Source organism: Stenella coeruleoalba (assembly GCF_951394435.1).
Source record: "Stenella coeruleoalba genome assembly, chromosome: 21".
NCBI classification, from domain to species: Eukaryota; Metazoa; Chordata; class Mammalia; order Artiodactyla; family Delphinidae; genus Stenella; species Stenella coeruleoalba.
The window spans coordinates 18,931,547-18,946,838 of NC_137167.1; the positions used below are offsets into that span (position 1 = coordinate 18,931,547).

The 15,292-nt window shown below is 42.5% G+C and overlaps 1 protein-coding gene across 3 annotated transcripts in view; it reads right to left on the reverse strand.

Annotated features, from left to right (window-relative positions):
• MTMR7 (myotubularin related protein 7) overlaps positions 1 to 15,292 on the reverse strand; it is a 96,763-nt gene that overhangs the window by 4,587 nt on the left and 76,884 nt on the right. For all 3 annotated transcript variants that reach the window (XM_079909512.1, XM_079909511.1, XM_079909513.1), the window contains 5 exons: positions 7,566 to 7,675; positions 6,359 to 6,484; positions 4,564 to 4,613; positions 2,288 to 2,488; positions 539 to 679 (listed from right to left, as the gene is read on the reverse strand). In XM_079909512.1, coding sequence (XP_079765638.1) covers positions 539 to 679; positions 2,288 to 2,488; positions 4,564 to 4,613; positions 6,359 to 6,484; positions 7,566 to 7,675 — 628 coding nt within the window. The remainder of the gene's footprint in view (positions 1 to 538; positions 680 to 2,287; positions 2,489 to 4,563; positions 4,614 to 6,358; positions 6,485 to 7,565; positions 7,676 to 15,292) is intronic.

Sequence of the window (15,292 nt, forward strand, 5' to 3'; positions counted from 1 at the left end):
TTAAATTAAGGTATATAACATGGTTACATTGTTTTTTAGACGTAATGCTGTTGCACACTTAATAGACTACCGTATAGTGTAAACATAACTTTTATATGCACTGGGAAACTAAAAAACTGATGTGACTCGTTATTGTGGTATTCACTCTCTCGCAGTGGTCAGGAACCAAAGCCACAGTATTCCTGAAGGTAAGCTGTGTCATGATCACTACCTAAACCTGTGATTCCACATTTAACTTCTAAGGTCCTCTCTCCCTCCCTCCCTCCCTCCTTCACTTTTAAATAGACTGGAACTTACATTTTTAGGATATCATTACTACAAAACATTGACTTCTAAAGAGAATTCCCCATTTAGGGGGGAAAAGAGAGAGAAGAGGAGACACTGGCAAAAATGCCAGATGAGATATTTAAGCATCTTCCTTCAGTGTGTTTGCATCCAAAAAAGCCTTGAAGCTCATACACTTCAACTTCCAAATGGTAAAAAGTGCCAGAATCTAAGTTCATAGCCATACTTGTTAAGGTCCTAGAGGTTTACATACTTGTACATGAAGTTGCACGGCGTCGTGGGGAGATGGAGGGTTCCCTGGGTCTGACTGGGATCATCTCTAAATAGAGGGTTCAGGTAGTCACCCCGATTCTTCCACAGGTGAGCCCATAAAGAGTATGTTCTTTCTTGAATTCTGTTAAAAAGAAAATAAGCCTGAATATAGCTTATCTTCATTCTTACAAATAGTAGACATGTAATATTAAAGCTGGAAAGGGATCAAAAACTGTTATCTGAACATCAGGTGTCCCTGTTCTCTAGCAGGGAAATTTGCAACCTGTGTCTTCATGGTACAGCAGGAGAGCTCTGTAACAGTCTCGACTCCACTGCTATCCGTACTGGCCTCAGCAAGATGCTTGATGCCTCTGAGTGTAAAATAAAACCACAAGAAATTTTTTGGAATTTTTCCCCAAATAGTCGTTGGATTTTTATTATTTGCCAGGTACTATTTAAATGCTGCACATATTTTCTCTCATTTAATCCTCACTGAATTCCTATGACTTTTGTCCCTTTTGCTAATCTGGCCCAACTAATCACAAAACTACCTAGGAAAACAGGTGAGCTTAAAGGATGTACTCTGCTACTTTTAAATCATTACGATTTATTGGAATTAAAGTTCCTTAGAGAAAACAAACTAGTACCTACTGGAAAAAGTCATTTTCTTTCCATTCAGGCTCTATAAACTAGTAGAGTCTTATTTGAACTGATCATTTCCAAAATTAAATCCGATATTATATATACCACACTTAAAGTCATTTTATTTTATAAAAATTTCAAAAATGTTCTTTGATTTGCAGCTCTTAAGTCACTTTGTGTTAAGTTTTTGACTTTATAAAACGTCCACATTCATCTACTTTTTCCCTCTCAATAAAAAGCAATCCAGTTTTAATTTGAATAAGAGAGTGACCTGAGTTTCTAATTTACTTTCCCAGTTGTTATACAGTAGTCAACCTTTATCCATGAGATATATGTTCCAAGACCCCCAGTGGATGCCTGAAACTGTGGACAGTACTGAACCCTGTGTATACTGTGTTTTCCTATACATACACACCTATGATACAGTTTCATTTATAAATTAGGCATAATAAGAACATCCAAAATGCCAGCATCACTACTCTTGAACTTTGGGGCCATTATTAAGTAAGATAGGGGTTACTTGAACACAAGCATTGTGTTAACCTCGACAGTCAATCAGATAACTGAGACAGCTAAGTAAGTAACAGGCGGTCCCAGGCAGGATGGAGAGGGGCAGCACAAGATTTCGTTGTGCTACTCAGAATGGCTCACAATTTAAAACTTATGAATCGTTTTTTTCTGGAATTTTCCATTTAATATTTTCAGACTACAGTTGACCTTGGATAACTGAAATTATGGAAATCGAAACCATGGATAAGGGGGACTACTGTACTTGCAATTCTTATGACAGTATATCCGCCAAAGATGTCTCTTTCCTTTTAAATGCAAAAATTGCTTTCTCTGACTCCAAGAAGCTTCCTTTCCATTATCAGTACGTGAAGTCTACCTACCTGTCTGTGGACACTAGGCAGGAACTGGGCAAAATGGACTTGTACCTATCTTTGTCAGCTGATGGCATTAAACTGTTAAAGTGACGTCAGGAAAAAGAAAATAACTTTACTCTGTCAGTATAGATGTGTGGGTAAAACAGTCTTCAAAACTGTGGAAGGCCATCTGAAATTCTCAGTCACAAACTCTTTCGATAAAAATTAAACACTGAAACACTTACTTGAGTTCTTGTCTCTCCTTCTGGCTGTTACATAGGAAGTTTCCAAACTGGCAGGAATAGATGTGGTGTTGAATATGAATCAAAAACCTCTCATTAAACTCAAAGGCACAGGGAAATTGTTCCATTAACTGCCAGACGCACTCAATGAACTGGTCAATAACTGGAGAGATTTCTTTGGGATCACCATCTAGGTTGCCATACCTGTAAAACAAAGTATGAGACGTTACGGCAAGGTTTTTGGGGGTTTCTTTTTTTGTTTTTTTTAACTCGAAAGCTATAAATGCAAAAACAATCATAGAAGCAACCCTAGTTCCTAAACATCTTATCTTATAAACCTGGAATGCAGAAGAAGTGGAAAAACATAACTTTTTAAATTGTAATGTCAAAAGAAACTTTGTAGTGAAGGTCTGGGCAGATAAGGGACATGTTGACGTTATAATTACAAAAGAAAAGTGTTAGTGCATTCAAGGAGTCTTTCTATGGAGAGAGCAACCTTTCATTCAAGCATGCGAAGTACATCAGAACTTCTGAAATAAATCTTCCACTTTAATTAGTGACTGGGGGGAGAATGGGAAGAAACGCCTAAGCAACTTCAGAGTTTTTCGTTTTTGCATGGTTTTGTTGGGAAGAAAAGAGGAAGAGAGACAGCTTTAAAAAAACGGGTTCCCCAAGTTTCTAGGGATATTTCCATTTCTAGACCAGTGTTAAAACTTGTCAATTTATTTCCACGTGACCAGATTCCCATATACCTTTATATCTCTCGTATCACTGTTCTCAAGAGTACATCAGGAATCTCCTCCCTCATGTTTGTATTGATTTTTAAACGAAGACTGCCTTGTCCTTTACACTATTATGTGAATTTCAGAAAGAATCCAAAAGGGTGATTTGGGTACCATCAAATACAGAATAACAATATAGAACCTCATCTTCTCAGACATGGATAATCAGCTTGAGGAGTAGGAATGAGCAAGGATCGGTTTAGTAGTTTTTTCCAGGGTGGAAACATTAGAAACTGCCTGGAAACCTCTCAAAAGGTTTAGTCCCACTCACCTTTGGTCGCTTTAAAAAGGGGTTGCCCAGTACGTTCTTTCCTCACAAGACACACATTAGCCATTTCTATATTCTTACTGCCACAGATCCTCTACCTCAGAGATCCTAAGTGCCTATCAGACAGTCGGTGGAACCCCCAAAATTGAAAATAACAATTGATCGTAAGGTTACTTAATTGTTTGGGGGCTTTAATTTTCTCATTTGTAAAATCGAATCACTGCTTTCCGGGAAAGATAATTAATTATAAAAATAGAATTCCAGAAAACCACATAATAAATGCTCAACTAATGCTAAATGCAAAAACTTACAAAAATAAATATGGGCAGCTCCATAAATAGAGAATTTATTTTAGGAAAACATTCAAACAATCAAAAATGTATATCAAAATCTCTAAATTATTATCAGCATACTGCCTAAATTTAAATTTTACCTCTAAAAGACGAGACCATACCAGCTACAACACGTAACATTCAGGGATCAGAGACACCAGAACACCAGTCAGACGTTACCATCCACACTAACCAAATAAGGCCAGTAGCTTCTGTTTATTTAAAGCCCAGTAGATGGGCTAGTGGGCAAGGAGCTGGGCTATTCACATATACAGTTTTAAAAGCCTTGCTATAACCCCGTGGATTAGGGAGGGTCTCCCCTTTACATAGACAGGAGGCGAATGCTCAGAGAGGACAGATGCCCAAGGCCACACAGTAAATGCCACAGCCTGGATTTGAGGCTGGATCTGTTGGGCTCAAAGCCTGGGCCGCTGTCCTACATTAGCTCTCCAGAGACGCCTGGGACACAAATGCCGCAGGATAAGCCCAATTTAACTCCCCTTGTGGAAGATCAAAGAAAAACTGTTCCACAGGCATTTCACAATGTGCAGCTTAAAATGAATATCTGCACTTCAAAAATGTAATAATTTAGTAAATCAAATGTGTGTGGAAGGAAGGGAGAGTCCATCCTTTCTAGGTTGATTAATGAACAAGCTTCTGTCTCTTCTGGAAGAACTTAATATTAGTTAGTTTTGCTCAGTAAATACCAACCGCTCTCGAGTTAGAACTTTTTTATCTGTGATACACATATTCAACAAAATTTTAACTTCCTGAATAAGGTACACAAGGAAACTCTGAAAACAAGGGTATTTTCCCCCACTCAATTGAGAACTTCAGAAACAGATTATCTCTTTTATCCTAAACATTCACTACAACAGATTTTAAAATATTTCTTACCTGTGATTAAACTTATGACCAAAGGAAATCCAGTCCTTTTCAATTAATACCTACACAAGACAGAATATAAATATCATGGAGAGAAGCAAATGAAGGAAAATAAGAGACCAGCACCAATAATTCTGAAGGATTCTGAATTCAGAGGTTCTTGGAGCGGAAGTCACCCTCCTCCGTAACCTGCACATGAACAAACACTCACTGTCCACCCCTATACAGATGCATGTCAGAGGGCAAAGTTGAAAGCCTTCCATAGGAAAAACAAGAGTGGACATATGAAGATGTAATGCCACCACCCACAGAGTGCTTTCGGTGAGCACTGTTCATATTGCTTCATGTATGATCTCATTTCATTGTGGGGTAGGTATCATCACTCTCATTTTAGAGAGGGAGAAACTGAAAGAGAGGTTAAATACTCACCAAAGATCACGCTACTGGCAAGTGGTGGATGCCACCTCGTAACCGAGCTCCAGAAACCACCACAGCCCATCTAGCCCAACTCTCAAGCAACAGGCAATGCTGCTTGTCAATATAATAGCAAATACTAACCGTTTTACAAGAAACAATTAGGGATGTTTTCCAGTGATCTTCAGTATACTTTAGAAGAATTCTAGAATGATGAGGGCCTGGAACATATTAGAAGTTTCAGCCCTGCTTTGGAGTTAGGGGTAACATGAGTTTATACTCTCAAACTGTCTGGATTAAAAAAACAAAAAACTTTTTAATCAAATACTATAGGATAGTACCATCAATATCACCAATGCTCTAAAACAGCCAGAGCTTTTCCGTTAAAAAAAGTAAGGATTGGTTGAAGTTTGGCCTTGACAAACTGCCCGGTGGTGTGTGACTCAGCCTCCCCACTCTCCAGACATAAATGAAGGACTCCAGCCCCCAACCTCAGTCCAGGGGAGGGGTCTGAAGCAGGAATGTCACCCTGAAGTCTCAGTGCTGTCACAGGCGATAGGAAGTTCTCTGACGCATTCAAAACAAAAGGAAAGAAAAAGCCCAAGAGTGGAAACCTGCCACTTCTCTCTTGTCCCCAGAGTGTCAGCTGATAATACTCGATAAAGGATCCCAAGCATGGATTCAGGATCCTCTGAAGCACTTTCTACCAAATCATGGTTCAAGAGGCAGGAACCAGTAATCTCCCAGCCGCTAGGAAGTCCCTGCAGCCACTTTAAGATTTTGGTTCTGGCTTAGCCAAAGCTTCACCCTTCCAGGCAACTAACACAAATATTCTGCAGTTGGAAGCAACATGTCAAGCTTTGATGCACATCTAAAAGGTGCAAAGTCTAGGAGAGGATGTACCCAGAATTTCAGTAAGGAATGCAAAAACACTGTAAAGTTTTCAATATTCTCTGGATATCCAGAGTTGTGAAGGACAATTTAAAATATAAAAGCAGTAAGTGAAATCACTTTTTCCTATAGAAAGGTTTTTCTCCAAATATTTTTTCTGGAAAGTGTTTTCTGTTTTATAGTCATGTTACCTCAAACTTGAAAATATATATCAAACTTGAAATATATTCATACAAATGAGGTATAAAACTATTTTACAAACTGCTAAGTAGATATTTTATATTTATAATAGCATTGATTTGAATTGGTTCCAAAATCCCAGAAATTCACCTTCTTATTCCGAGCCTATTTCACCTTTTCCCCTTTAATTAATCATGCTGATCTACTAAGAGAAAAATAATGTTGAGGAGGAGGGGGAAAAGTTGCCAATAGTTGTCAGAAGAGAGGTCCATTCTGTCCAGGCACTGCGTGCGTTGGACAGTGGCCAAGCGGCCACACTCACCATGAAGCCCTTCAGAGTCCGGTAGTGAGGGTCCAGCAGGAGGCTGGCCACCGAGCACACCTGAGCAGTCCTGTCCCAGCCATCAGAACAATGAACAAGCACACTTGCCCCTTCCTCTGAAACTGCCTGAAAAACAGGATGGGCAAAGGATGGCTATCAACAGGAAACATCATCAGAATTAGCTTTGGCTTTGTACTCGCAGAAAGAATCAAAAAAAGATTTACAGGCGAAAAATCAATACCAAAACCTGTTCCTTCATTTATTGAGTGTTCACGCCCCCGTGTAGTTAGGGCGGACCCAAGGAGAGGTTTGGTGCCGGTAACTGAAGTGTCACTTCCCTTCCCTTATGTCCAGGAGCCACGAGCCCGGCTTCTGTACCATATACAAGCAGGCTTCCTGTATGAACGTCTCCTAGCCCACCTTCAACCCTCTTCCTCCCTGCCGGGTTTCCACCTTAAGCCTTTCCAAATGAAATTCTGGAGCTGCTGCTGGCTGCAATCATTTTCAAAAAGGAAAAGACAAAAATCATAAATTGTAAAACTATGAAATTAGAGATAAAAGGATAAGAGCCAAGTGAAAGTGCCCAGCACTGAATAAATATTTGTTAAATAAATGAATTATCTAATAAAGGGAGGCATACCATGTCATCAGAAAAGATATGGTTGTCTTTAGGTATAAATCTGAAGGGAATTTATTTTTAAAAAAAAACGCACTGAACAACAAAATAGACAATGCATTCAAAAGCAGCTTATGTGAAAGTTGCAGCAAAATCTTCCCCTGGCAGAACAGAATCTACCTGCCAGGTTCAGGAACATGACTTGCTTCTGCCATCACTGAAAAGGGGGAGCTGTTTGCTAAGATGGAAGCTTCAGGCCTCGGTCACTCAGGTGACTCACATTTGGATGTACCCTCCTATAGAAAATTCTTTCCTCCACCCAGGACCAAGCCTAACTGAAGAGAGACCATTCTGAAAGTATTTTACCACTTGATCGCCTTGATGATACACTGTCAACTGAACACCATCCTCTCTTTCACAAAATCCCATCTTCAGAGGGCAAACTTCATGGAGGTCTGCAAAGCCAGCTCCCCATTTGGTATCACCCAGTTTAGTACAGAGGAGCTCACACGAGGCAACAAGATCTCCATTCCGAAGTCAGAGTACACTGGCTGCTCTGCCCCATAATTTCTGTTCTCTGCATTCGCATACCTTTGCAATGAAGATTCCTGCATCCATGATGGCCTTAATATGCCTCAACCAGCCAGAGTTCTCCAGTCCCCAAAGAAAATCACTCATGGAGGGAGATTTAAGTTCACACACTGCAAGATAAATCGTGTTACAGAAACAAAATACAGAAAATCTCTCATTTTACATTTGATCATATTTGCAGGCAGTTCGTTAATGATTCCTTCACTGCAGTACTTTCTGGAAGACTTGAGTCAAGATAGACGCCCAAGCTTACTCATTCTACTGAACAGTTCCAAGGAAAGGCTTTTCTATCTTCTTTGGTCACAGGGGACACTGCATCTGTTTAGGAGTATTATATTAGTAAAGTTTAAACCCCAATAAATGAAAATCATTGAATGTTACCATAGTAAAAATAAGAGATTTATTTATTCTTCCAGCAAAGATAGTCAAAATGTGCCACCAGGAAGCACTTGAGTAAGAGTGCCCTGGAGGAAAAGACGCCTATAACGAACTCCAGCACTTTCCCAACTAGAACTCCATCATCCCAGCACCGCACTTGCAGACTGCTGTAAAAATACAAAACAGAGCTGTCCTAGAAGTCTTAAATGGAAGTGATCGAACTCCTGCTACCAACAACCCTACCCAAAGGGAGCAAAGCGTGTGAACTTAAACATGAGGCCCTGCACTTCCGATTGCTTCTAGAGCATCAGGTTAGGGGCTTTCCCTTTGGTCGAAAATGAAGATAATCCAGGATTCCAATGATACCTATATTTTACAAAACTAAGGCAGCTGTGTAAACACTTCTATAATATTATCACAAACAATTTCATCTCGAGAGCTTATCTTTTAGTTAAGCATGAAAAAACTTTAGGGCTCAGCGTTCTGACTCCATATCACAAATATGACATTCCAAAGTTCATGGGGTTCATACCTATAAAGCCCTTTTGAGGAATCTTATGAATTAATCAATGAAAATTAACTAATGTTCCATAGATTCTGTTTGTTTAAAGTGTTAGTTTGGGCCTTGATCTGTTCACGTTTAAAACGGGGAAGGTGTACTAAATTATATCTAAGTGCCCTTCCAACTCTAGACTCCCAGATTCAACTTTAAGTCTATGAAAGCATCGCACATTTGCAATACTTAAAAACAGTTAACAACGTTTAATTTATCAGATGCCCTTCCCTCAGATATGCCAGATAACAGAGGGTTCAGTCGTATTTCCCGCAACATAAGAGCCACACAAAAAAAGCACAAGTAGTTAAATTCTGAGTCACAGACGGCAGCAGTGAGGAAGAAAATACCGAGATTCCCACCTTTTAAGGCCCTTCTTAAGAAAAAACCGTATTATGAATATGTTCAGGCAAGAGTCCAACCTCTTCCTTCCAAAAGCTTGCCCTGAGCTGGAAGCCCAGCTGGAGAACTGAGTTCTCTCCAGCATTGCCCTGGTTCAGGACACTGTCCCTTTGAGGTCACAGTGCTACTGGCTCCCCACCAGCAGCGATTTAGATTGTTCCAGGAAGATTAACCTGATGTGCAGTCTTCAAACGTTTTTGCACATGTGCCCCTCCACTGATTTTTAAAACTATGTACCCATAGCACAGGGAGATCAGCTCGGTGCTTTGTGACCGCCTGGAGGGGTGGGATAGGGAGGGTGGGAGGGAGGGAGACGCAGGAGGGAAGAGATATGGGAACATATGCATATGTATAACTGATTCACTTTGTTATAAAGCAGAAACTAACACACCATTGTAAAGCAATTATACTCCAATAAAGATGTAGAAAAAAAACAAAAAAACTTTATGAACACTGAAAAACAAAAAAACAAAAAAAACTATGTACCCTCTCAGGCACCCTAGAATAACGCCCCATAATAAGACTGAAGGTGTGTTCGCCGTCTGTAAGGTGGCAAAAGGACAGTTCGTTATGGGAGGTGGGAAAGGATGGCTGGTTCACACCTGGACGGAGGAGCATCTCTAAGGCAGGCGAGGCAGTTTTAGGAAGGAGCACTTGCGGAAGTCAGTGCCATAAAGCCATCCAGCCAGGGCGCCCCTGGGAAACTCTTCCCGTGACCTCGCGGTGTATGTACTCAGTGTGAAGACAGACGCTGAATCTGCTGCAACTGAAAAATGCCAGCCCTGGTGAGAAACTGGGCCGGGCGTGGCTCTGTCCTCGGGGAGGCGGACGGGGACGGGCTGGCCGCAGGGCTGCCCAGGCCCGCCGTGCAGCGCACATGACGCAATCCCCGCACCCTCTGTGCTGCGGCCTCTCCCGCGGGCGCCTGCTGTTTGGTCTTTCTGTCCAACCCCGGCCGTGACCCAGACCGTTCAACTTAATCCTAAAATACACACATTCCACCACGTAGAGTCTCTGGACCCACTGAGTCCTTTAAATCTTCCGCAGATAATACCGACTTGCAAACAGTTTTTTGTGATTTTTTTTTTTCCACTGAACTAGCCCAAATTTCTGGTGGTCATGATCGGGCTCAGGGCTCGCTGGCATCCTCCTTCATTTCAAAAAGTCCAGGGAGCTAGAGGGATATTTTGGCATCCAAGCTCAGAAGCTCAGTCCAAGGACAAATGACCCCTTTTGCCTTCTCTTCTCACCAGGTGTGGAAATGACAGCGAGTTTAAAAATACAGACGCCAGGCTCTCCAGCTAACTGGGAGGTAGCCTGTGCCAGTGGCAAGAGGGGACCGGCCAGCTCACAGAACAAGGCCCTAAAAGGTGCTGTAGAGAGGATGCCCAGGCCACCCTCTTCACTGGCTCACGGCCCAGGGGACCAGCTGCCGCATCTCTCCCAGGTCAGCTCCCCTCCTTCCACACGGAGGATGGCTCCTTGTTTAACACATCTGCTTTCAGGAACATCATAACTGGGTACATTGAATAAAATAGCCTCCCGAGGTTTCACGCAAGGTAACGGCTGAGTGTTTCCCCTCACATGCTGAGTGGCCACTGTTAAGAGCAATCAGCCCACAGGTGATTAATACACATGGACAGATGGGGGTACATTTGAGACTCCAAGAATTAGCGCCTGGATTTTTAAATATAAAACTGGTGGGTTTGTTTGGATAAACTCAGGATAAGGCAGAAATACTGATCGGTTCACCCTTGTTGCCAAAGCTGAACCAATATTTACAAACCATTTTGCTGAACAAAGTTCATTTCAGCTGACCTCACAGGCGTCAGCCACAGATCACAGAGAACCAGACTTATTATACTAACCTGGAGTTTAATGCCTGGGTCTAGTGACATTTGTTTTACATAACAGGGCAACTATATCCCACAAACACATAAAAACAACACTTAAAGAAAGATCGATAATTACGGCACCTGAGGAAATAGGAAATTTATTTGGAAGAAAATTAACCTCCCACGATCTTCCTTAGCTATTTCCTATACCAAGCTCATTTCTTCCTACACAGTGACTGCGTGGGGATCAGTGAGGGTGCAAAGTCTCCATCTGAACCCTGTGGGATTGGTCTTTCTTGTGTCTAAGATCTAAGGTTGGAAGGTACATGGCCCTCCCTTACTTGCCAGCCAGACACATACCTGAGCTCTCCTCATGTTTGTCTCCTTCCCATCTTGGAGTCAAAAACCCAAGCCCAATGAAACGGCCTTCAAAGAACTAGCAAAATGATGGTAATCTCCCTCAACTGAACATCCCAGCAGGTGATACCATTCAAAGAGGACTTAATTATGGCCTGTACAACAGAAGTGTTTGGTAAAGCCTGCCCTGTAGTCTCCCTTTTTTACTTAGAGCCCACCCTGGTGACAGAATAAACTCTGCAGTGAAGTGTCCTCAGTCTATTAATGTCAGTGCCACTCTCCTCCCCCCCCCCCCCGCCAACTGACATGGACCCTCTTTATAGAGGCCTTTACATTAATTGGAGAGATCTGTATATTAGCTTCTCTGTATATTACTGGACACCAATAAGATTCCAGCTTTGTTTGTGATGCTATTTTCTGGAATCTCCACACAATTAACAATGCCATGAAAGCCATTTTTGAATAGCCTTGTCGTCCTCTAAAGAAGTCGATGCTCATATCAAATGGTAAGTTGCGATCCAGCCTAAATTCTGTACACCTGTGCTAGCACTGCTTGCATTAGCAGCATAGTAACTATATGCAAACTCACATGGGCGTGAGTATGTGTCTGTGTCGAGCTACTAATAAGCATGTATGTGTGTGTAAATGCATGTATACACACACACTTTCCAGTAATACTGATTACCATTGACCTAAAGAAAATCAAGCAGCTGGTTCACAAAAGAATGCCCTACTAGCATTTATTAGCTTTGCATATGAGTTTTGTGTCTAAAGACACAATTTGCCACAAATAAATTTTAAAATATATATGCCCATTTATGTTACATTTACCATATAGAAGGCTTGGGAGTTGGTCATTTTCTCTCAGTGAACAGGAACTCAACCAAAGACAGGGCTTAAGGAATGAGCAAGTCTAAATAGGAAACGTAAGGCAGATGAAAATAGAAGTCTAGTCTGCGAGAAGGAAGGGGTGCTGAGAGCCTGTGACGTCGGGGTGGATGTAAGATATTAGTGGCAAATGCTGGAGAGAAGGCCGAGAATCATGTGAGATTAAGTAAGATGTTGCCAGCAAATAACAAGTGGTGAAATAAGCAGTACACGTGGCTGGGGACGTAACTGGTGGAAAAGCATTCCACGCTCATCACACCGGCTGAGCAAAGCTGCAGGACCAATGCACCCATCGAATCTGAGGCCACACTGTCACTGGCAAGCAGATACTGAATTGCCCCATCCCCCCTGCAGCCTTATGGGAAAACTGCTCACCCTGTGGCTAATATGAGTCACGTCTATCTTTAGTTTTATGGGAGACACGTTCTTCTATAAGTGCTCCTTTTGTAAATGTCCTAGTTATCCAAAAACTAGCTGTCATGATTAATAAAATGAAAACAACAATTCTGAGGGTGAAATTTTTTGATCTTTGAATTGTCCCAAGGAACATCAAGATACAGCACAATGAGAATAAAAAACAGCCATTCTTCTCCCATTAAATCTTTGTTTTCTCTTGTCCTCTCCTTTGCTAAAATCACCCAGAGATGAGGTCTTTGGCTTTGACATCCAATTAAAACATTCAACCATCTGATCTACCCAAGGACAGCCCTCAGGAAGATCACTTATGAGAAAGCATCATCTTCTCTTCCCGCCAGAATTTTCTGCCCTATATCAAGATCAGTAACGTCACTTTGTATTAATAAATAAAGCCTTTTTCTATGCAATGCCCAGTGTATAGAAAACTCTCAAGAACTGTCTGATGTACAGATGACTGTCTAAAATAACTATGTAGCTCCCAGTGACTTCCTCTACATCCATTATCTACCATGCAGCATATATTTACTCCCAATTTTCAGATTAGCCAGTGTGGCTTAAAGAGTTTACTAAGTCGGGCTTCCCTGGTGGCGCAGTGGCTGGGAGTCCGCCTGCTGATGCAGGGGACAGGGGTTCGTGCCCCGGTGCGGGAAGATCCCACATGCCGCGGGGCGGCTGGGCCTGTGAGCCATGGCCGCTGAGCCTTTGCGTCCGGAGCCTGTGCTCCGCAATGGGAGAGGCCACAACAGTGAGAGGCCCACGAACCAAAAAAAAAAAAAAAGAGTTTACTAAGTCATCCATGGTTACTCGGCCAGCAAATAACAGCTGGAGTCCTGGCCACAACACATACGCCCCAAAGCTCACGCTCTTTCCTCTCTGCCTCAGTGCTTAGAGCATTAGATCTCAGTCTAGATCGGGCGACACCATCCAGCCACATTTTACATCCTCTTACAACAAAGAGAGAGCCAGGTACACACTCCTGATGCATTTCTTTCTTCCAAGTGACCATGAATTGATAACTAGTGGAGCCTGACAAAGAGACCTGTTGCTCTAGTAGAACACTTATTAAAAAATCTTACCGCTAGGTGGAGCTCTCCAGTTCACTTTAATGGGAAAGTAGGTTTTCTGTGTGGAAACCCATGCCACGTGCTAAATTTTGAGGGACAGTGACCAGATTTTCAGCCAGGTCTTATTGGCTGTCTCGTCTAATAGGTTAGTAATCTCAGGAAATTAATAATGGGGAAAGTCAGAAGATCGAGAACTGAAAAAAGATCAGCCTTTATAGCTTTTCATTAGCTCATAGCTGGTAGAACCTCATAGCATAAACTTGTAGGCCATGTTACAGGAAATACTCACTTTGAAATGAAAAACTTACATGTGACTATAAAGGGTTGAACTCTTCCATTTCTTCCAGGCTTACTTAGCCATCGCCACATAAAGTAATGAGGTGAGGAAGAAAGAATCAAATAAAAAGGACACTGGGACTGAGAGTTACAACCTTACCTCTGAGCAGAGAAAAATACTTCGTGGGAACCTCGGAGCCAGGTGTGTTAGGGACCGTCCCCTTCTAGACCTTGGTGCACCCGAGAGCACCGGGCAGGGACGCCAGAGCAGGGAGTCGTCACACGAGCACAGCACCCACGGCCGTGGTGCCTCCCATGACACACTCGAAGTTCTCTGCTTTTACCTGTCCCTTCTACACCCAACAAAGGTTCTGAACAATCGGGCCTCACAACCTTCACACACAAGCACAGGTCACATATCTCTGGGGCCTCCTGACTTTACCACAGAACTTTCGCCATCATCACTGTTCCCAATTCTAGGGGAAACGATAGAAGTGGTTACCTCTTGGGGCCTGCTAAAAAGATTCCAATCTTTCTAGTTGAATCTTACAAACAGCCCTTCACTGTAGTATTGTCCAAACTGCTGAATGGGCAGCGGGCCTTTGTTCCTGTGCTCTGGACCTGCTCCCATCTGATCGGCTGTCAGGCTGAGGTTTGTATCTCTGTCAGACAACTTGCTGAGAAAACACCCACCAGGCCTGGCATGGGGTTTATTAAATTATTTTTGGTGAACTTGTGCTGAGTGGACACAGACCGTATCACGAGGCAAGCACTTCCATGCCTCTGAAATTGTGCTTACTCCATGTCTCTTGAATAAAAAAATTAAGGAAAGTCACCCATAAGAAAGCAGGGGACCTATCAAATACCCGCCTAGCTGCCTGAATTAATCTACAGTCCATTCGCTTATCCATTTTACGCAGTACTTATTTTAAACTACTGTACTGCTTCCCAAGAAAAAGCATAAGGCACCTTATACTGGAAAGCACTTTACAGTTTGCAAGGAATCTTTGTGAACAAATCTGTGAGCTAGACAGCAATGATATATTGCTTACACTGTTTTACAAATACAGGAAATGAAGTCTGTTCATGTTTACTAAGAGACTAAGGCAAGAACCCAAACCCAGATCTTCAGACACTTAGGCCAGGGCACTTTCTACCCAAGCCACCACCTAGAGAGACTGTAAAGCAAAGTGGTTAAGAGTATGGTGTCTGGGACTTCCCTGGTGGCGCAGTGGTTAAGAATCCACCTGCCTATGCAGGGCACATGGATTCGAGCCCTGGCCCGGGAAGATCCCACATGCCACAGAGCAACTAAGCCCGTGCGCCACAACTACTGAGCCTGTGCTCTACGGCCCATGAGCCACAACTACTGAGCCCACATGCCACAACTACTGAAGCCCGTGCGCCTAGAGCCCGTGCTCCGCAACAAGAGAAGCCACTGCAATGAGAAGCCCGTGCACCGCAACAAAGAGTAGCCCCCGCTCGCCGCAACTAGAGAAAGCCCGCGCACAGCAACGAAGACCCAACGCAGCCAAAAAATAAATAAGTATATTAAAA